A 23,179-nucleotide genomic window follows, 5' to 3' on the forward strand; every position below is an offset into this window, starting at 1 on the left:
ACCTTTGTCAGCAAAGTAATGTCTCTGCTTTTTAATATGCTGTCTAGGTTTGTTACAGCTTTTCTTCCAAGAAGCGAGCCTCTTTTCATTTTGTGGCTGTAGTCACTGTCCGCAGTGATTTTAGGGCCCAAGAAAATAAAATCTACCACTGTTCCTCCACTTTTTGCCCTTCTAGTAGCCATGAAGTAATGGGACCAGATGCCATGATCTTAAGTTTTTTGAATGTTGAGTTTTAAGCCAGTTTTTTCATTCTCTTCAGGAGGCTCTTTAGTTCCACTTGACTTGCTGCCTTAAGGGTGATGTCATCTGTATATCTGATGTTATTGATATTTCTCCCAGCCATCTTGATTCCAGCTTGTGCTTCTTCCAGTCCAGCATTTCGCATGATGTACTCTGCATATAAGTTAAATAAGCAGAGTAACAAAATACAGCCTTGACATACTCCTTTCCCAATTTGGAACCAGTCCATTGTTCTGTGTCTGGTTCTAACTGTTGCTTCTTGACCCACATGTATGTTTCTCAGGAGAGAGTTAAGGTGGTCTGGTATTCCCATCTCTTAAGAATTTTCCACAGTTAGTTGTGATCCTCACAGTCAAAGGCTTTAGCATACTCAATGAAGCAGAAGTAGATTTTTTGGAATTCTCTTGCTTTTTGTATGATCCAGCCGATGTTGGCAATTTGATCTCTGGTTCCTTTGACTTTTCTTTTTTTTTTTTCCCATTCTTTTTTTTTTTTTTTTTTTAGTTGGAGGCCAATCACTTCACAACATTTCAGTGGGTTTTGTCATACATTGATATGAATCAGCCATGGATTTACATGTATTCCCCATCCCGATCCCCACTCCCACCTCCCTCTCCACCCAATTCCTCTGGGTCTTCCCAGTGCACCAGGCCGGAGCACTTGTCTCATGCATCCCACCTGGGCTGGTGATCTGTTTCACCATAGATAGTATACATGCTGTTCTTTTGAAATATCCCACCCTCACCTTCTCCCACAGAGTTCAAAAGTCTGTTCTGTATTTCTGTGTCTCTTTTTCTGTTTTGCATATAGGGTTATCGTTACCATCTTTCTAAATTCCATATATATGTGTTAGTATGCTGTAATGTTCTTTATCTTTCTGGCTTACTTCACTCTGTATAAGGGGCTCCAGCTTCATCCATCTCATTAGGACTGGTTCAAATGAATTCTTTTTAATGGCTGAGTAATATTCCATGGTGTATATGTACCACAGCTTCCTTATCCATTCATCTGCTGATGGGCATCTAGGTTGCTTCCATGTCCTGGCTATTATAAACAGTGTTGCGATGAACACTGGGGTGCACGTGTCTCTTTCAGATCTGGTTTCCTCAGTGTGGATGCCCAGAAGTGGGATTGCTGGGTCATATGGCAGTTCTATTTCCAGTTTTTTAAGAAATCTCCACACTGTTTTCCATAGCGGCTGTACTAGTTGGCATTCCCACCAACAGTGTAAGAGGGTTCCCTTTTGTCCACACCCTCTCCAGCATTTATTGCTTGTAGACTTTTGGATAGCAGCCATCCTGACTGGCATGTAATGGTACCTCATTGTGGTTTTGATTTGCATTTCTCTAATAATGAGTGATGTTGAGCATCTTTTCATGTGTTTGTTAGCCATCTGTATGTCTTCTTTGGAGAAATGTCTGTTTAGTTCTTTGGCCCATTTTTTGATTGGGTCATTTATTTTTCTGGAATTGAGCTGCAGGAGTTGCTTGTATATTTTTGAGATTAATCCTTTGTCTGTTTCTTCATTTGCTATTATTTTCTCCCAATCTGAGGGCTGTCTTTTCACCTTACTTATAGTTTCCTTTGTAGTGCAAAAGCTTTTAAGTTTCATTAGGTCCCATTTGTTTAGTTTTGCTTTTATTTCCAATATTCTGGGAGGTGGGTCATAGAGGATCTTGCTGTGATTTATGTCAGAGAGTGTTTTGCCTATGTTCTCCTCTAGGAGTTTTATAGTTTCTGGTCTTACATTTAGATCTTTAATCCATTTTGAGTTTATTTTTGTGTATGGTGTTAGAAAGTGTTCTAGTTTCATTCTTTTACAAGTGGTTGACCAGTTTTCCCAGCACCACTTGTTAAAGAGGTTGTCTTTTTTCCATTGTATATCCTTGCCTCCTTTGTCAAAGATAAGGTGTCCATAGGTTCGTGGATTTCTCTCTGGGCTTTCTATTCTGTTCCATTGATCTATATTTCTGTCTTTGTGCCAGTACCATACTGTCTTGATGACTGTGGCTTTGTAGTAGAGTCTGAAGTCAGGCAGGTTGATTCCTCCAGTTCCATTCTTCTTTCTCAAGATTACTTTGGCTATTCGAGGTTTTTTGTATTTCCATACAAATTGTGAAATTATTTGGTCTAGTTCTGTGAAAAATACCGTTGGTAGCTTGATAGGGATTGCATTGAATCTATAGATTGCTTTGGGTAGAATAGCCATTTTGACAATATTGATTCTTCCAATCCATGAACATGGTATGTTTCTCCATCTGTTTGTGTCCTCTTTGATTTCTTTCATCAGTGTTTTATAGTTTTCTATGTATAGGTCTTTTGTTTCTTTAGGTAGATATACTCCTAAGTATTTTATTCTTTTTGTTGCAATGGTGAATGGTATTGTTTCCTTAATTTCTCTTTCTGTTTTTTCATTGTTAGTATATAGGAATGCAAGGGATTTCTGTGTGTTAATTTTATATCCTGCAACTTTACTATATTCATTGATTAGCTCTAGTAATTTTCTGGTAGAGTCTTTAGGGTTTTCTATGTAGAGGATCATGTCATCTGCAAACAGTGAGATTTTCACTTCTTCTTTTCCTATCTGGATTCCTTTTACTTCTTTTTCTGCTCTGATTGCTGTGGCCAAAACTTCCAACACTATGTTGAATAGTAGTGGTGAGAGTGGGCACCCTTGTCTTGTTCCTGATTTCAGGGGAAATGCTTTCAATTTTTCACCATTGAGGGTGATGCTTCCTTTGACTTTTCTAAATCCAGTTTGTACATCTGCAGGTTCTCAGTTCACGTACTGTTCAAGTCTAGCTTGAAGGATTTTGAGCTTTACTTTGCTAGCATTAAACCAAAAGCTAATTTTTTGAAAAGGTCAATAAAACTGATAAATCTCTATCCTGATTGATCAAGAAAGAAAGACTCAAATGAGTGATAGAAGTAATGAAGGGGTATCATCATCATGTATCCCATAGACCTTCACTACCCAATATGATGGCCATTAGCCCCTTGTGGCTATCAAGCACTGAAAATGTGACTAGTTGAGATATGTTATGATTATTAAATGTGACAAGATTTTGAAGACAGTACAAAAAAGAGAATGTAAAATAACTGGCCATTTTTTACATTGAGTACTTGTTGAAATTATATTTTAAGTACAGTATGTTATCAAAATTAATTACCTGTATCTTTTTACTATTTAAAATATGGCTGCTAGAAAATCTTAAATTACATTTGTAGCTCACGTTATATTTCTCTAAGATAGCACTGCTATTAATAACAAATGTTTAGTAACTGAATATTATGAACAACTTTGCTTATAAATTCAACATCTTAGATGAAATGGACAGATTCTTTTTTTTTTGTACCTGTTTTTGGCTATGCTGAGTCTTGTTGCTGAGAGGGCTTTTCTTTAGTTGTGGTGAGTGGGGGCTATTCTCTAGTTGCAGTCAGGGCTTCTCATTGTAGTGGCTTCTCTTGTTGCAGAGCATGGGCTATAGGGCATGCTGGCTTCGGTAGTTGAGGCCTGTGGGCTCAGTAGCTGCAGTTCCTGGGCTCTAGAGCACAGGCTGAATGGTTGTGGTGCATAGGCTTAGTTGCCCTGCAGCATGTGGGATCTTGCCAGATCAGGGATTGAACCTGTTTCTCCTGCATCAGCAAGCAAATTCTTTACCACTGGTCCACCAGGGAAGCCAGAAATGGACACTTCTTTGACAGGCACAAACTACCAAGCTAACTCAAGAAATAGGTGACCTGAATAGTTTGGTATCTGTTTAAGATATTGAGATTATAATTAAGAACCTTTAAATAAATGAGTATTACAACTTATATGCTAAAATGAACACATTTGAACATCACCAAGTAAAATGCCAATGTTCATGGTAAATTGTGCTACATTTAAAGCATGTAGGATTTATAGTATAGCACTCCTCAGATGTTTGGTCTCAGGAACTCATTACATTCTTAAACTTTTTGAGGATCCCAAAGAAAATCATTTGCCGAGTTACGTTTACTGTTACTTGCTATGTTAGAAATTAAAACTGAGAAATTTTTAAAATATTCACTTTAACAACAAACTCATTATATGTAAACATAAATAATACTTTTTATGAAAATAAAACAACTAGTTAGAAAAGTGGTGTTACTTTACCCTTTTGCAAATCTTATCATAGAAGACAGCTGAATTCCCTCACATGCCTCGACTCAGTCTACTGCCATACATTAGTTTTGTTTGAAGTATGTGAAGAAAATTTAGCCTCACACAATATATTATTTGAAAAGGGAGAAGTATTTTTCATAGTCTGTTGAAATAGCTACAGAGATTCCTCTTTGATGCTTTACCAAAACGCAGCAAATGATAGTTTCTTAAAGATTACTTGCAATGTGGAATCGGAAAACTTTCTGGTGAACTTTTCAGCTCTCTTATTATGTTAAAATCTATTGGTCTAACTTGAGCTCTGAATGGATCTTTTACCATGTTTGATCCTGTCACATATGCATTGGTAGTTTGGAAAATGCTGGTTTATTGAGCTTTGCAGACCTTCTTATTACTGGCACGTTATCCAGAATATTTGTTAGTATCATCACCAATCTCATCAGAAGTTTTTAAATATTACAGAGCAGTCAAGTTCATGGTGGCAGATACAGGTTTTTCATTATTCTGATTTTCACTTGAAAGCTCAAAGTTTATCGTTAACAACAAATTCTGTCAGTTATTTTTCTTAAATGACCAGCTCACTTCATTTTTAAGAAGACGTTTACCACATTCCTGAGTTGGTATAACTAGTTTATCTGGCATTCTTTCAGGTAAAAATGCTGTTACATGAAAAAATTAGTTCAGCTTACAGCTCAACAGATGCTTTTTTTTTTTTTGAGACAGTCATCCCAATTCTGTATACACATTTCCCATTTTAACACAGAGAACATTTTTTAAAAGTCTATGCAAAACTCAGAATTTAATAAAATTAATATTTTTACTATTTTTACTGCAATTGGTTAACAGTACACTAACTGCTAATATAGATCGGTGCCACTAACTTACATCATGCTAAGGTACCAACAGTTTAACTGAAGTTTGAACTGTTACCACAGATATTAACACAGTGAAAGAGGCAAATAGCATGTTAGTATTATTAAATATGGTTGGACAACGTTAGTAGATTTCATAATACTTTTCCAAGATAGCTGGTATTTATGATTCTCTAATTATAATCCTTTGTTTTCTAGATGTTACAATGCTAAAAATTGGTTCTAGTCTTTTCAAAGAAGAGGAAGATGATCAGGGAGGCAGCATGCACAGTCTACCAGTTGTAACATCCCAGAGGCCATTTTATGATGGTCCTATGCCAACTCCCCGGCAAAAGCCATTCCAGTCAGGTTCTACACCCTTGCATCTCACTCACAGATTCATGGTAAGCTGCAGGTCTACATGTAACTTTAAAGTAGTTTTATCTCACTTTAACATTTTATCTCATTATGGTTAATTTTGTTTGGTCAAAAATATTTTTTAAAAACCTTCATTAATTGACCTGGAGTACTTTGGTTGTTTATAATTTTGTGGTTGGTTTATTTTATGGTTAACAAACAGTTTTAATCTTATTTCAACCTAATTTTTGAAAATTGAGTTAAAATTCTGCTTCACAAAATGACATATAATGAACATAAGTAAATGTGACTGTATATCTTGCAGTATCTCTTGACTACGCTTCCAACTTTTACTTCTCATGTTAGTTTTATATAGAAGATTGTACTGATTCTAAAAGACTACTTAGAAGGTGTTTTTTAGAAAGTAAAATATAGTATCAGCAGATGATAAGTACTGTAAAAAAATGGTCTGCCCCTTTTACCCATGCCACCGGAATTTTTGCTCCACAAGTATAGAGATTTTTCTGTTTTGTTTATTGATAGCACTTTGTTCTAAGTATAGCACAGTAGGCATTCAATATATATTTATGGATAAACAACTATATTAACTTTTTGTCTTAAGTTTAAGAGCTAAAAAAGTTTAATATGTTTATTTGTTGACTGCTTGAGTTTTTCCACTGAGGACTTTGACAGTTGTTCTTTTTGAATGGTATGTTCCTGGCATAAATTTATAGATAAATATTAAAGGTGATGTTTTATTTAAAAAGAAAAACTTTTTATTGTCTCATCAGTAATTATCATCAAGTGATAGATCTTAATTTTTCTAGTACTGTCAAGTACTTTATATTAATAGTTATATTTGTGGTAGAATAAAGGAAACACTAGGGCTTAGGGGGAGCCAGTAGTGTACATGAATGGAATACAGGTTTTCAAATGGTATCAATTTATGCTGCCTTATAATGTATATATTTATGCCATGACTACAAACCAGTTGGTTGGACCAAAAAAGTATGTGGTCATTTATAAGCATATTTGTAAATAAATAAACTTTTGAAATGTTTCTTTTGAGGAATTTAATGGTTCAACTATTCAAAGGCCAATTGTAAAATATTTTCTTATGAAAGTAATATACTTTAAAAAATATTAAGTAAAATACTACATTTTCTAATAAGTAAGTATGTATGTACCTTCTCATGAGGAAAAGAATAGTTAGTAATTGTTGCTCTAATGCTCAAGTAACTACTGTTACCTGAAAGTGGCTGCTTCCATAACTTAATCCCTCATACAGACTACATTATTTGTTAATTTGTAGTATTTTAGCCTGCTGATTCTAAGAACTTTAATCTTTCTCACCTGTATTTAACCTTAACATGTTTGTAGGTGTGGAACTCTATTGGAATTATTCGCTGCTATAATGATGAGCAAGACAATGCCATAGATGTGGAATTCCATGATACCTCTATACACCATGCAACACACTTATCAAACACTTTGAATTACACAGTAGCAGATCTTTCCCATGAAGCTGTTTTGTTGGCATGTGAAAGCACTGATGAACTAGCAAGGTAAATTCAAGATTTTTAGGAGAACTTCATTACTGTTGAACTGTTAGATTCAAATATTGAAATTTAGTACATAAAGTTGTAAGACAAAAAACAAAATTATAAATCTTTTGTAGTATGGAATTTCAGAAAGAAGAGTTTAGTGCCAATATAGTACACCTATACTACCTCAGAACATATGTGTGATTTTGCCTGATTGTCACCTTCTTTCATAAGAGTAATATACATGTTAATTGTAAACAAGCAAGTTTTAAGTTGTACAGAATTTTTAGAAAATGAAAATTGCCTGAAGAATTCTTCTCTCAAATATAATTACTTTTAACAATTAACAGTTAATCTAATTCCAGCCTTGGACAATTGCTGATCTGGGTTTTGTCACTGTAGATTAGATTTGCGACTTCTCTTTTAAGAAAGGGAGGAGGGAACACACTGAAAAGTTTTGTAAGTAACATTTGTCTTTTTGACTTAATATACTTCAGACTTCTTAGATATGTTAGTAGGTAGGTAGGTAGGTAGGGTAGGTAGGTAGATAGAGACAAGAAAATTAAGTTGGAAAAGCAATGGATGCAGAATCTGTATTTTTTTAAAAGAAGAAAGTATTTTATTCAGCTTTGTTATTTCAGCCAGCTTGCCCTCTCCTGTTAATTTTTTCAGCTGATCACGGTGCTTATTATACATTTGATCATAGATTTTACTAACTCCCAGGTGATTTGAAATTAAAATCCTTCTGACTGATACACTAGCTCCTTGCTGCTCAATGTATGGTCCACCGACTATGGGCATGGTCACCTGGAAGCATGTTGAAAACACAGAATCCCAGACCCAACTCCATACCTTCTGAGTTAGAATCTGCATTTTAACAAGATCCTCAGGTGGAAGAGTATGCATTAAAGCCTGAGAAATACTAGATTGGGTCATTTTAATATTTTAATTGATTTCCTAATTTATGCAATGTAAAATCAACTCAGTACTTTATTTTTGAATTAAATCAGTTTACTAAAATAAATCACTGTTGACTCAGTGTCTAACTCAGAATATCTTACATAATTAAAACATTTATTTCCATGTGCAGTTTTTTTTAATTGAAATATAGTTGTTTTACAGTATTGTGTTTCTGCTGTATAGCAAAGTGATTCAGTTATATATGCATTCTTTTTTATATTCTTTCCATTATGGTTTATCATAGAATATTGAATATAGTTCCCTGTGCTATTCATTTGGACCTCATTGTTCATCCAGTCCTATATATATACTAGTTTGCAACTGCTAACCCCAGACTCACAATCCATCCCCTCCCTGCTCCCCCCGCAGTTCTTCCTTCCCCCTTGGCCCCATGTGCAATTTTGATTTCAGATTGTTAGGATTGTTATGATTTCCTGATTGATGATTGTTCTTCTTCTTGTTTTCCTAGATATATTATTTCACAGTCTTAGACAATATTATCCTTTTATTTTGTTTTTAATTTTTTAGTATTTTATTGAAGCATAGTTGATTACAATGCTGCATTAATTTCTGCTGCATAGCAGTGATTTAGTTGTACATACATATTCTTTTCCATTATAGTTTATCACTGGATATTGAATATAGTGCCCTCTGCTATACGGTAGGAACTTGGTTACCCACCCTATATATACATTAGTTTGCATCTGCTAATTCTGAACTCCTTTCCCCCCTCCCCACTTGGCAACTACAAGTCTGTTCTCTATGTCTGTGAGTCTGTTTCTGTTTTGTAGATATGTTCATTTTTATCAGGGCTTCCCACTCCAGTATTCTTGCCTGGAGAATTCCATGGACAGAGGAACCTGTTGGGCTGCAGTCCATGGAGTCACAGAGTCGGACACGGCTAAGTGACTGACCCCTCACCTCATTTCTGTCATATTTTAGATTCCACATATAAGTGATATTATATGGTATTTTGTCTTTTTCTGATTTACTTAGGTTAATTTTTTTGGCTATGCCTGTGTGGCGTGTGGCATCTTAGTTCCTTGATCTGGGATTGAACCCACACCCTTGGCAGTGAAAGCAAGGGGTCCTAACCACTGGTCTGCCAGGGAATAATGCTCATCCCCCTTTATTTTAAATTTGAATTTAAAATTACTATTCAGGAAATCAGTATTGCCTCTGATTCTAAATACTGTGACATCTACATTCTGTTTAAGTTTCATAACAACTTACATGTATATATAGATGCAAAACTAAAAAGACTGGAAGCACAAATCAAATTGTTAGCAGTGGTTGGTAATCTCGCTGGTGTGATAATATTTAAGTTTTTTTTTTCTTTTTCTCTTTATTCTCCCATATTAAAGGTTTTGTTTTTGTCTTTGGCAGTGAGAGGACTCTTGCCGATCATTTTGATGCTTCTTTTCTTTTTAAAAATATGGTCATGATTTTTGTGTGTGTGTGTAACCTTGGATCATGTTCTGCTGATTTTATCCTGGGTTTTTTTCCATTCAACATGTTGTGAGCATTTTCCTGTATCTTTAAATATTCTTTAATAACATGACTGTTAATAGTTTTAGCATAGTACATTTTAAGGATATTTCATAATTACTTTATTAAAGCCATTTTATTTATAAACAGCCTTTTTTGTGTGTTTTTTATATGGCATATAAAGATGCCGTTATTTGTGTATAATAGAAAAATAAACTATTTTATTTTGTTATTGTTAGCTTATCAAAAATAAACTATTTGATTTTGTTTTATTTGTTATACTAGAAAAATAAACTATTTGACTTTGTTTTGTTACTTGATTTTGTTTGAGTATCATCAGTTTTATATATATATAATATCAAATGTGAAAGTTTGATTGTTTTTGTCTTGTTTTAATTTTTAGCAAGCTTCACTGCCTGCATCTTAGTTCTTGGGATTCAAGCAAAGAGTGGATAGTAGACATGCCTCCAAATGAAGATATTGAAGCCATCTGTCTTGGTCAGGGATGGGCTGCTGCTGCCACTAGCTCCTTGCTTCTTCGCTTGTTTACCATTGGAGGTGTTCAAAAAGAGGTCTTCAGTCTCCCTGGGCCTATTGTGTCAATGGCTGGACATGGAGAACAGCTTGTCATTGTTTATCACAGAGGTAGATTTTTTTCTAGTATTTTATATTCTTTTGTATTCTTCATATTCTGTCTTCAGTACCCATCATTGTGCTAAGACTGGTTTTAATAGGTTACTGATCTGGATTGATTTTATGACTCACAAGTCAAAAAATACAGTTTGAGAAACTACCCTGGGTTATCTCATTAAGACCCATGGCTTTAGTACATCTATGTGTTCATGACTTGTAAGTTAGTATCATCAACCCTACTCCCTTCTTGTATCTCTAGACTTACATATCCAATTGTCGACTTGAAATCTCTATGTAGAGTTTTGATATGTGCCTCAAACTTAACTTGGTCACAGTAAAGCTTCTGGGCTTTTTTTTTCCCCTCCGAACTTGCTGCTTTGTTTTTTGATCTTGATAAATGGCGTACTACCAATCTAGCTACTCAAGGCAGAAATGTAAGAGTTATCTCTGATTATTCTCTTCCCTCACACCCCTAGCATCACTTGTGTCAGCAAAGTCATATCATCATGTCAGTGCATACAAGACATTCCACATCTCCTAAACCTAAACTAAAACCTAAACTAAACTAAACTAAAACCTAAACTAAAACCTCAGTCCAAATGAGACATCGTCTCTTAGGTGTTACAATAACCTTCTAACTAGCTTCTCATCTTTAATTCTTACTGGTAATTTTTTAAAAACATGAATCCAGTCACTTCCCTCCTCTCCACAGATTCCTCTGATGATTTTCTGTTGCTTTAGAATAAAACTCAAACTTGTCACAAGTGGCAAAGTCCTACATGATCTGACCTTTGCCTGCCTCTTCAGCCTCATTTCTTCCTACGTTTTCTCTTGTCAGTGATTCTGGCCCTACTGACTTCTTTGTGTTCTTCAGAATCACCATATTTGTTCCATTAGGCCCTTTTCATGAACTGTCCCCTATCTACTATAGTGCTCCTTCTCTTACCATTTGGATGGCCAGCTCCAACTTGCAAATCATATCTTAGTTTAAATTTCACTTTTTCCAAAGGCCACCTTTGTCCAATTTAAAGTAGCCATTCGGTCTGACCCTCTGTATCACACTAGTATTTTAATCCTCAATGATGACACTTAGTATTTTCTTTCTTTTTTAAATTAGTTTTTCCTCTCCTACCTGAATATGAATTTCATGAGAACACTGACTTTGTCTTGTTTACATTGTGGCCTCGGTACCTGGTACAAAGAAAGCTCTCTGTAAATACTTTTTGAGTATTACAGTTATATTCTTAAGAATTACCACCTTTTGAATATTTACAGTTATATTCTTGAGAATTACCACTTATAAATCTCAATTCTTGAGTATTACCACATACATTACCACTTTATATAAAGTTCTAGTTTATGTAACATACTGGTCTCATCCCTGATTGGTGCCTCAGATAAATAGATTATCTATAAAAAGTACTGCTAATTAATCTAGGAATTTATCACAAAATAACCTAAATTCACAGAAAATAATTTAGATTAATTATTTTAACTATAATTTAGCATTATAGCTAAATAACCTTTGATACCTGACTTATATTTACATTTTCTCACTAGGTACAGGATTTGATGGGGATCAGTGCCTTGGAGTTCAACTGCTAGAGCTAGGGAAGAAGAAAAAACAAATTTTGCATGGTGATCCTCTTCCTCTTACAAGGAAATCCTACCTTGTATGGGTTGGATTTTCAGCTGAAGGCAAGATAAATTTATTTGTATTAAAGATATTTTTCAAGAAGAAAATTGTTTCATTATTTTATTTCTAATTAATTTGTTTAAAGAGAACTTGTCTGTATTTTATGTTTAAATTTCTTTATTTTAATATGTTAACAGAACTGAAAACTAGGATTTCCAGGCAAGGTAGCCACTGTTTTATGTACAAGATGTCTTCTGATTAGAAAATTTAACTAAGAGGGAAATAAATTTTCCTGAAAGTTTATTAGCTAGCAAAGAGGAGATACAAGTACCTGTTCAAGTTTTGGCTTTTCTAGCAGAGTCTATGTGAAAATCAGGAATTTTCTATTGCTGCATTGTTCACTACAGTAACCACCAGCCAAATGTGGCTGCTGAGCACTTGAAAAGTGTCTAATCTGAGTTGAGATGTGCTATAACTATAAAATACTTCCCAAATTTGGAAGACTTAGTATGAAAAAAAGGATGTAAAAAATTTCAGTAATTCTTTTATGTTGATTACATGTTAAAATTATAGTATTGGATATTAGATTTAATAACATATATTATTAAAATTACCTTCACTTTGTCCACCTTTTCTCATGTGGCACTAAGAAATTAAAAATTATATTTGTGGCTCACATATTTCTACTGAACAGTGTCCTGTTGCAGACTCAGTAGTGGGTTATGACAGATGTTTGAAGGACACTAAGGTATGCCTTATTTTAAGGCACCTGTTAACCCTGTCTTCTGGCTTAAATATTTTTATTCTTGGTGATTCATCATTGGAAACTCCAGTTTGTTTTTAAAAATCCAACCATTTCTGAATGTGTTTTCTGTTGAGATATTAGTCACTTATGCTTTAATAATGTGACCATTAATAACTTCCATTCTTATCAGTTTGTTTTTTTTTCTTCCATTACCTATCAGATCTAGATCCTGAGGAAACTGCTAGTAAGAGGGGTGTGAAGTCTCAGATTAAAAAAAGGATAATTGGGAAATTTACCATGCATTGCCTGAAATGGGGGCAGAGTAGGTGGGGAAACAGGGATGCTTACTTGTTCCCTAGGTAAGTTTAGGAACAGAGCAGTGGGGAGCTGTTGGGAACAGAACAGTGAGGAGACCAGGAGAGAGGGGGAGGAAGAATACTAAAGACACATTTCTCTATATCATCACCTTGCATCAGGTTTTGCTCATTTTTCCAAGTCTCTCTTGACTAAGGAATCAGATTCAAGTTTTAACTTCTTTCCTGAAATTGACTTTTAAAAAAAACTGCTGTATTCCAGCAGGTGGCGTAGTTTTCACTGAATTCATCAGGGTTTTTTTTTTTCCCCCTCTAAATTTTAGTCATATCACTTGCAGATTTTTTTTCCTTTTGTGTTCAGTTAAGTCTTACTCTGTGGTTAATGAAATGTTATGGGAAATAATCTTGGATTATTTTCCCTTTTGGTTTTTTTGGAGTGGGTGTTTGTTTTTGTTTTGAATTGAAGGTTCACACAGTGAACACACAGTGTTTTTGAGAAAAAGATTTATTTAACAAATACATAGATATGATTTCAGGTGATTTGTTTTTCTGTTGATATATAGGTACCCCATGTTATGTGGATTCAGAAGGCATTGTTCGAATGCTTAACAGAGGACTTGGTAATACATGGACTCCTGTATGTAACACAAGAGAACACTGTAAAGGAAAATCTGATCACTACTGGGTGGTTGGTATCCATGAAAATCCCCAGCAACTGAGGTGGGCTATTAGAAAATGCTTAGTTGACTCTTTTTAAAAGTACTTTGAAATTCTTTGTATTGTGCCTATCCTGTCAACTTAGTTCATTTATTTGTTTTCCCTAGTCAGTAAATTAAGAATTTCTTTATATTCACTATGAAGTTTTCAACCAATTGCTTGACTTAGAGCTTATTGAACAAAATAGAAACGAAGGGACTTCCCTGGTGGTCAGTGGTTAAGACTCTGAGCTCCCAGTGCAGGGGACACAGGTTCAACCTTAGGTCAGGGAGCTAAGATCCTGCAAGCCAAGCCATATCACTCAGCCAAAAAAAAAAAAAAAAAAAAAGAGAAACTAAGTTTATTAGCGTGACTAGCGTCATTTCCCCCAGAGAGAGGGGATTTCTGGGTAAATATGGCATTTCATGTTTTCTTACAGCCTTTTATTTTAAACCTTGATTTAGAATTGAGTATGTAATTTAGTTACTTTTTGAGGTTTTTGACTTAATTATTGTTATAAGGGATTCCCAGGAGGCTCAGTGATAAAGAATCTGCATGTAATGCAGGAGACTCGGGTTTGATCCCTGGGTTGGGAAGATCCGCTAGAGAAGGAAATGGCAACTTATTCCAGTATTCTTGCCTGGGAAATCCCATGGACAGAAGAGCCTGGTGAAACAACAGCACTGTAACATTGTTACAGGGTGTGGGCTAGTAGAAATTTAGTCCTTGACTGCAAGTGTTGAATTTTCAGTACATATTATCTCTATTCAGTATTGTGTTGAGTATTTACCTCTTTTTAATGCACTTGGACATAAAACTTTTTTCTGCAAGTTGTGTTCATTTAACAAACATATGTTAAAAGTACTGACTGTAAAAAAAAAAAAAAAAAGTACTGACTGTATGTTCTGTGCCCCATGAAGATAAATATGCCAGCTCCCTTGAAGGGTTGGCTGGTAAAATCATTATCTTCTCCTGAGTCTATGTTCTAAATGAGTTAAATCGCCTCCAAAGCGAAGAGTCCCTTACAACACAGAAGACAAGCGAACTCACTGACTTTTGGAAACTTAGTCTGGACATCGCCCCCAGTTTTCTCCAGGTTGATGTTTTTCAACTGTTTAATATAAGAGAACAAAGTTTTGACTTATTTGAAAAGAAATTGAAATAATTTTGTTCCTTGGTAAGTGTGGTTTATTTTTTCATATTTTATTCTTATTGAGTTAGCCACAGTTTCTAGGAAACTCATTCATTGTAGGCAGAACCCATCAAGGCAGCAGTTAGTTGAGTTTGTTTTTTCCTTTTCTTCCATGAAAGAGATATCTAACAGAGAAAAGATCTTTTTATTTCAAGTCTTTAAAGTTAAGAAAAGGATAAGAAATGTGAATTGGTGCTCTACTTTAATGTAAATGTGGTTTTAAAGAAACTATTAGTAAAATCCTAATCAGTTTTTCTTTATGATAATTGCTTACTATGACTAAATCAATGAAGTATTAAAGTTGTAAAGTGTTTTTAAACAAGAGAGTCTGTCACTTTGTAGAGAAAAGAGTGTTAAGGCAATTAAGATTATTCCCCATGTTCCTCCTAATTTTGTTAATGTACATTATATATTTATGTAGTTGGACTTGTTCTTTCTCAATGCAAATATTCTGTCTTCCATTTTGCACGACTAAAATGGTTTTGTGTATGGGTGCATAATAGAATTGCTACAAGAGATTTTCAGACCCTAAGTATTCACATTGCCACCTGATACATTTCACCTGTGTGGTGAAAACCACTGATTTATATGAAATTATGAAAGAGGAGGAAGAATAAAGAAAATGAGATTTATGATAAAAAATATTGGAACTCTAAAAACATTTGTTTTAATTGTATAGTCACAAAAAGAAGAAAAAGGAGTATTTAAATCTTACGGGGACAGGGGCACTATGTAGTTTGAAAAATATTCCTGGGTATTGCTACTTATTGATTTTTTAACTACCCTACTGGATATTTGATAATATTAGAAGATATTTATGAAAAAAATTTAAACCCAAAGCCCTAATTTTTACTTAGTATTTCCCTTCAAGAAAGTCATGACTTAAAGCCCTGATTAAAAGGCTGTATTTTAAATAAATGGGATGGCTTTTGGTAAGTATAGAACAAGGTACTAGTTTTTTAAATAACTTCATGAGCATTAGAATATTTGTGTATGGTACTTAGAGTGTGCAGTTATGTTTTTCCATTTATTTTTATTAGTTGGAGGCTAATTACTTTACAATATTGTAGTGGTTTTTGTCATACATTGACTTGAATTAGCCATGGATTTACATGTATTCCCCATCCTGATCCACCCGCTCCCTCTGGGTCTTCCCAGTGCACCAGGCCTGAGCACTTGTCTCATGCATCCAACCTGGGCTGGTGAAAAAATATGGAACACTTCACGAATTTGCGTGTGATCCTTGCGCAGGGGCCATGCTAATCTTCTCTGTGTCGTTCCAATTTTAGTATATGTGCCGCCGAAGCGAGCACTATGTTTTTCTTATAATTTGGAGTGCACACATTACAAGAGTATTCTACATATATAAATCACTATGATGAATGAATATTTTTTAATTCATAAATTACATAAGAACTCATCCTGATGGGCATATATGAGTGCCTTACATATCTAGTCAGAAGAGTCCTTGCCAGCTGAACTGTTAACATATAAGGCGTAGCAGAGCAGATAGACAGACACTGTGGCTGTTTGGTAATGCTAGTGCATCTCCTGCTTCACTGTCACTCATCTCTAATAATAGACACTTAACCTGTACTGGACATTTCATCATCTTTTTCTCTTATATGACACTTTCTACCCATAGTACCAAGTATTTCCAAACTGAAGAATGAAAGTGAATATGCTTTATCACCTTTTTATCTTAGGGTAATCTGTTTTATAATATGGATCCTGTGACAAGTATTTATGCCACAGTTTCTATATTTTGAAAGTGGGCATTTTGCTAAGGAAAATCTGAAAGGAGCTGATTTCTTTCACTTAGTGATTGTTCATTTAGTAAAGCTGATGTGGGGAGGGATTTTTGCAGCAATTGAAATATGTAGAGCGATAGTTTTTATAGTTAATCAGGCCTGAAGTATTTTTTTGTTTATTATAATATTTATTTATTTATTTCGTGATGTCAACTCTTAATTATGGCACATGTGATCTTCAGACTTCTTTGCATTATGCAGGATTAGTGGCAGCATGTGGGGTCTAATTCCCTGACCAGGGATTGAATCCATGCATTGGGAGCACAGAGTTTTAGCCACTGGACCACCGGTTGTTGTTCAGTCCCTCAGTTGTGTCTGACTCTTTGCAACCCCCTGTAGGACACCAGCCTTTCCTGTCCTTCACCATCTCCTGGAGCTCGCTCAAACTCATGTCCATTGGAGTCAGTGATGCCATCTGACCGTTTCATCCTGTTGTCCCCTTCTCCTCCTGCCTTCAGTCTTTCCCAGCATCAGGGTCTTTTCCAGTGAAGTTCCCTAAAGTAGTTTTTTAAAAGAGAAATTTGGAATAATGTTATTCCAAGTTACTAACTTTTGGAATATTTATAATGTAGCAGTTCTTATGATATTTTTGAAAAGTTTTTATGGGGAGACTCTTTCTTTTCTGACAGGTGTATTCCTTGCAAAGGTTCTCGATTTCCTCCCACTCTTCCACGCCCTGCTGTAGCTGTTTTGTCCTTTAAGCTTCCTTACTGTCAGACTGCCACAGAGAAAGGACAGATGGAGGTATGTATGCACAAATCTTACCTTGACACTCAATTTGATGCTACCTGCCTATAACACAGGCATTTAAACTTATTCTGATGACTTTTGTTCTGTATTTCTTACTTTATAATTAAATAATAGCAGTAGCTGGGAGGGAGGAGGTCTTGTGAACCCCAGGGTACCCAGTTGCCATCCCTGCTTCCAGGGACTTTGTCCAAGAGGTAAATGGGTATGACCATTAGGGCCTCACTAGGTAAGGCACTCACTCTCAGGCTTGGACAAGTTGTTGAGAGGATGTGCCTCCTTGAATTTTGTACCCTAGGCACCAGGCTTGCCTCATTTTAGTCCTAGCCCTGTGTCATTGATATCTTGCAATTAGTTATTCTAAACAAGAAACAAATCATCTTATACAAATCTAGTTTACCAAGTTCTCTGAGCATTAACTGTGATAACTAAGAATCTTTAAAATGCTTTGCAGTTGACCCTTGAAGAACATGGGCTTGAACTGTGGGGGTCCATTTGTACATGGGTTTTTTCAATAGTAAATACTACAGTACTACATGATCCAAGGTTGGTTGAATCTGAGGATATTGAACCTCCGATTATGGAGCAACAGCATATAAGGAGGGCTGACTATAAATTACATGCAGATTTTCAACTCCACAGAGGGTAGGTGCTTTTGCCTGCTACATTGTTCAAGAGCCTCTGTATTCCACCCCGTGTTTTTTTTTTTTTAAGTATAGAAGATAAAGTCAAACCATAGTATTACATAATAATTTGAATTGCAAAATAAACTGTAGAAAGGAATGTTTCAGAAAATATTTTATTCAGAAACTGCTATCATACAGTAAATCTTTAACTCTTGCCTGATAGTCAGCTGATAGTTGACTCTAAGCAGTTGTTCCACTTTTGCAGGAACAGTATTGGCGTTCAGTTATATTTCACAACCACCTTGATTATTTAGCAAAAAATGGTTATGAATATGAAGAGAGCACTAAAAATCAAGCAACAAAAGAACAACAGGAACTTTTAATGAAAATGCTTGCGGTGAGTAAAATAAAGACAGTGGGGAAATTTTTTTCTCTAGGTTGAATTTCTTAATGATATGTGAATTAGCAGGTTCCACAACCTAGAATTCTTAAGCTGTATCTGGTGGTATTGGTATTTTTCTCCCTTAAAAATACCAGTTTCCCAGTTGATGTTGCAGTTAGAATATTTAAGATATTACGTTGTATCTCAGAACACAGGAAGAAATAAACTGTTTTGGTGCTGCCTCCCTTTTTATTTTTGCCCACTGGTCTGTATTGTAACAGGCCTTGTAGGTAATTTGGATGCTTGTTCATAAAGTTTGAGAACTGGCTCAGCTCCTGCTCTTAATCATATGCAACAGATAAAGTTTGAGTGTAGACTTTTAGATCTCCAAGGCTGAATGAGCAGTCTAAAGAACTTTGATCAGGCTTTTAGAATGCCTGTCTTCTGTTATCCTCTTAGGCAATTGTGTGTGGTAAAAGTTTGTAGCCAGTGATCACGTTTTGTATCCTGGATATTTAAGTACATTTATCTTTAAAGATAAAGTAACTTTTTGAAAGATAAAGTTCTTTAGTTTGTGTTCTCGTTCCAGGTTGGTTTATGAAGAGGAATATAATGTAATTTCTTCTCTGCTCATCTTGCACTAGACTGTAAGCCCCTTGAGGGCCGTGACCATGTCTTGTTCTCTGCCATTTATCGGGCACTGATAGTGTCTAATACACAGGAGACCTCAGTATTTCCTCAGAGAGTCAACGGCCCAGACTTTTTGTTTCATTTTAAAGTTGAGAAAAAAAGAGTTCTGAGGGAAAAGTGATATCTAAGTCCATAGAACTGTTTGTAACTTCAGTCTCCAAAAGGTGGTATTCACTACTGTCACCTCTATGCAACACGGCCTTGAGTTTAGTATTAAAGAAATTTAATCAGTTTACTGTAGAGAAAGTTTTGTTCCATTTACAAAGTCCCATTTGTATACCACCATGAACTAGTAACCTTTTTTTTTTCCTATAACACAGGTAAGGAAACCTGTTTGAGTTATTCATGCTTTAGTCCTAGAGGAGCTTTTACCCTGGAGTACAGTGTTCCTCAGCAGGGTGGTCATAGCACTCTGTCAGTTCTTTAGTATTCCTGTCCCCTGGCACATGCCCATAGTTCCACCTAGTTACTAGGAAACTATACTACTTTCATTTCCAAATGCCTCCTGAGGTAGCGTACCACCCAGACTGAGAGGTACTATTTATAGATAAGTGATTCTGGAAAACTTGAGAAGGATGTGCAAGTAAATATCTAAAGCGTCTGTGCTAATGAATCAGATTTGACATGTCTAAGTAACAAAATAATACTTCCATGAGTTGTGAGACTTTTAGTTGTCTTCAAAGTATTCATTTTCCTCATGTTGTAAATACTTCAGTTGCCTCACCTTGAGTTGTCAAAATTTATACCAGAAGAAAGTCCGTGTTCTGTGAGAGATGATAAATAAGTGTTCCATTTTATATTGCGAGTATAAAAAATATAGCAAGAAAAAGGAGGTTATTTGCTAATTTAGAAATTGTATAACTGTTTCTAGTAGTTAGAGATCATAGACAATCATACTTAGAAAGCTAATGGGTAAATCTACTTGTCCACCCAGATTCGCTTAGTAGCTTTTGTGTGCCACTTCTGGACAAAGTAATAACAAATAAATCATTTACAATCTATTCTTTCTTTCAATTTGCTACCCTATTTGGTGACTATAAGTGGCGGAATGGGCAGGAAAACAAATTTAGGAAAACCATTTTTAAATTTTAAATAAATCTCTTACTCTTCTTGCAATTTATAATTTGAAATGTTATGTCATATTTCATTATTGATTGTAAAAGTCACTTAGGAAAAAATGCTGCCAATTAACTGACTCACCATCAATTGTAAGATGCTTCCAACTTCAAGAGATATTAAAATGTGTAAAAATGTGCATCTTAAAATCAGAGATACAGTCTCAAGAAAACTGTTTTCTCTGTTCTACTAGTAGTATCTTTCTTTTATTTTTCAAAAAGTTTTACTTAACATAATTTGATTTCCACCATCACCCCCCCACCCCCGCCCGCCCTTTTTTCTTTTAGCTTTCCTGTAAACTGGAGCGGGAATTTCGTTGTGTGGAACTTGCTGGTCTAATGACTCAAAATGCTGTGAATTTAGCCATTAAGTATGCTTCTCGTTCTCGGAGATTAATATTGGCCCAAAGACTTAGTGACCTGGCTGTAGAGAAGGCAGCAGAATTGGCAGCCACCCAAGCTGAGGAAGAGGAAGAGGAAGAAGAGGATTTCAGGAAAAAGTTGAATGCTGGGTAAGAAATATTCAGTTGTTTGAGTTTTACCATCCTGAAATATTGACTTGGTCTTTTCATTGCTCTTTACTGAATAATATTACTACTTTTTAGTTATAGTAATACTTCTACAGAGTGGAGTCAGCCAAGGCTCAGAAATCAAGTTGAAGAAGATACAGAGGATAATGGAGAAGCTGATGATACAGAAGAAAGACCAAAAATACACAAACATGGTAAAATAAATTTTTAAGACAGTTTAAAGATGATAAGTGTCATGTGTGTGACTTCCCTCATTTTACTTGGCTGAGGGAAATTGAATACCCATACGTTTTCAAGGTGTCTTTTTGTCTGATTGTTGATTACAGAGGATTCCTTTATATTCCCATTTACACTGTATTGTTTTAATTATGCTATAGGAGAAAACCCATTTTTCAAAAGTACAGATTCCTCTGATATGCCAGCTATTAAGTCAGGTAAGACATTTTTGATTTTGTTAATATCAAGGAAATTTTGAAGTAGTCCTTAAAGTGATACATCTACTCAAATATCCCTTACTCTTCAGGGCCTATTTTGTTGTAGTTGTTATTTTCAATCAGAAATGTTAGTGAAACTGTGTTCATTTAACAGATACTTACTAAATGCCTGTTGTGTGTCAGATATTTGACTAGAGGGAAGATACAGAAGTCAAGTGGATATGCATATTTGATCCCTGCATAAACCTTATACCAGTTGGCTTTTAAAAGTATATACATATATTATTCTGATTTTGAAAATATGCTTTTGCATGTGTACAGATTATTAAAAGGGCATATAACAGATGACTGTAATCTAGTCAGTGGTAGGGGATAGTTGGGACCCCAAGGAAGGCCTCATGGAATGTTTAAAGCAGAGATCTAAAGAGGAATGAGGCAGTCAGGCAAAGGTAGATGGGAGCAGAAGAGAATCATGTGGGCTTAAGGAACAGCATGTATGAAGATTGAAGAGTGATTCATATAAGACAGGGGGCAAAGAGAAATTGGTGCTGGATGGTTTTGGAGCAGTGAACAGGAACCAAACCATGCAGATCCATGTAGGCCATGGTAAGGATTTTGATCTTTATTTTGAGGGTGCTGGGAGGCTGTTGCAGGTTTTAATCAGGAGCATGGTATGGCACATGTGCAGAGGAGGGTTGTGTATAAGGAGACTACTGGTGTGGTCCCAAGTGAGACTGAATAGTGACCTAGACTGGGGTGGTGGTGATTGATGAAGAAAGGGAGGAACTGAAGAGACATTTCTGAAGATAATGTAGAGGGTATGGAAGTTCAGGGTGTGGAGAATGGCTATCAGTTTCTGACTTGAGTACTTGAGTGAGTGATGGTGCCATTTACTGAGTCAGGAGTAGGGAAATGTATCTTTAGATAGGAGGAGAATGAAATTACTGTGGGCTGTTTGGGTCAAGAGTTCGGGAAAGTAGTATCTCTGGGATGCAGATATAGAAGTTAAGATTGTTGACATGAGTATAGCAATTTAAACCATAGGTATGTGTAAGTGAGCACTGGGGAGGATCAAAGTGAGGAGAAAAATGAGCTTAGGCTTAGGGAAGCCCCAACATTTAAACCTCAGGTAGAGGAAGAGGAGGAGGAGGAATCATCAAAAGAAAATGAGAACAGAGAGGAAGGAGGTAAGCCAGAGAATGCATTATCTCAGAAGTCAATGGGGAGATACTCTCAAAAAGAAAGGAACCCTCAGCTGTGTGGAATGCTGTTGAGAGGTCAAATAAGGTGTTGGCTGAAAAAGATCCACCAGTTTGGGCTACATAGAGTTTATTGAGTTCTTAGCAAGAATAGATCCTGCAGGACGGTAGGGCTAGAAGCCATGTTGTGGTTGGAGGAGCATACAAATAGTGAGGGAATGGGAATAGCTGTGTAGACAACTCTTGAGAAATTTGACTGTTTAGGGGATGTCAGAGAAAATTATATGAGGGGTGAGGGGTGTGTGTGGCAGAGAATGTGTTCGTTTTCTGTTTGTTTCTTTAAGTTAGGAAACTTAAGGAGCCAATAAAGAAGGAAAAGTCAAAGATGATGCATTTAGCCATTGATCCAGTTTCTTGAAAAGCAGGAGGGGTGGAATCTAGAGCACTTGTAGAGGAATTATTAACTAGCTAAAATAAGACACCATTCTTCCCTGGTAATGTGAGAAAAGAGTAGATCTCTACATACTGTGTTTGTGTTAATATATTGCTTAGTGGCAACTTGGGATAGCTCTCATCATCTAATAGCTTTTATTTCATCTTAACAGTAGGAAGGAGGTCACACATAGTTATTAATAGTTTTAAAATGGCAAAGTACAGTGTTTTCATATAATACAGATTAAAATATTCATTATTATTGTAGAAGTCAAAAGTCTTCTGAGTTTTACAACTATTAAGTGAGGGTTTCTTTCTTATGAAAGGTGCAGTTACCTCTAGCAGCCAAGGACGAATAAACCCCTTCAAGGTAAACTCTTTCCAGTGATGGTTTCTATTACTTAGATACATTT

General features: G+C 35.6%; 1 protein-coding gene, 1 long non-coding RNA gene and 1 other non-coding gene across 3 annotated transcripts in view; 1 reads left to right on the forward strand and 2 right to left on the reverse strand.

Moving 5' to 3' along the window:
* WDHD1 (WD repeat and HMG-box DNA binding protein 1) overlaps positions 1-23,179 on the forward strand; it is a 59,038-nt gene that overhangs the window by 25,019 nt on the left and 10,840 nt on the right. Inside the window, exons 12-22 of the mRNA XM_061157008.1 lie at positions 5,455-5,639; positions 6,973-7,157; positions 9,988-10,229; positions 11,778-11,915; positions 13,476-13,632; positions 17,241-17,355; positions 18,250-18,381; positions 20,460-20,683; positions 20,777-20,895; positions 21,079-21,135; positions 23,093-23,136. Coding sequence (XP_061012991.1) covers positions 5,455-5,639; positions 6,973-7,157; positions 9,988-10,229; positions 11,778-11,915; positions 13,476-13,632; positions 17,241-17,355; positions 18,250-18,381; positions 20,460-20,683; positions 20,777-20,895; positions 21,079-21,135; positions 23,093-23,136 — 1,598 coding nt within the window. The remainder of the gene's footprint in view (positions 1-5,454; positions 5,640-6,972; positions 7,158-9,987; positions 10,230-11,777; positions 11,916-13,475; positions 13,633-17,240; positions 17,356-18,249; positions 18,382-20,459; positions 20,684-20,776; positions 20,896-21,078; positions 21,136-23,092; positions 23,137-23,179) is intronic.
* The window catches only part of LOC133066196 (uncharacterized), a 44,075-nt gene continuing 34,820 nt past the window's right edge, over positions 13,925-23,179 (reverse strand). Inside the window, exon 4 of the long non-coding RNA XR_009695102.1 lies at positions 13,925-17,106. This is a non-coding gene — a long non-coding RNA (uncharacterized LOC133066196). The remainder of the gene's footprint in view (positions 17,107-23,179) is intronic.
* On the reverse strand, positions 16,007-16,113 carry LOC133067487 (U6 spliceosomal RNA). The gene has a single exon (XR_009695279.1). It is a non-coding gene; the product is annotated as a U6 spliceosomal RNA (small nuclear RNA).

This window comes from Dama dama, chromosome 12, assembly GCF_033118175.1.
Source record: "Dama dama isolate Ldn47 chromosome 12, ASM3311817v1, whole genome shotgun sequence".
In the NCBI taxonomy this organism is placed as follows: domain Eukaryota; kingdom Metazoa; phylum Chordata; class Mammalia; order Artiodactyla; family Cervidae; genus Dama; species Dama dama.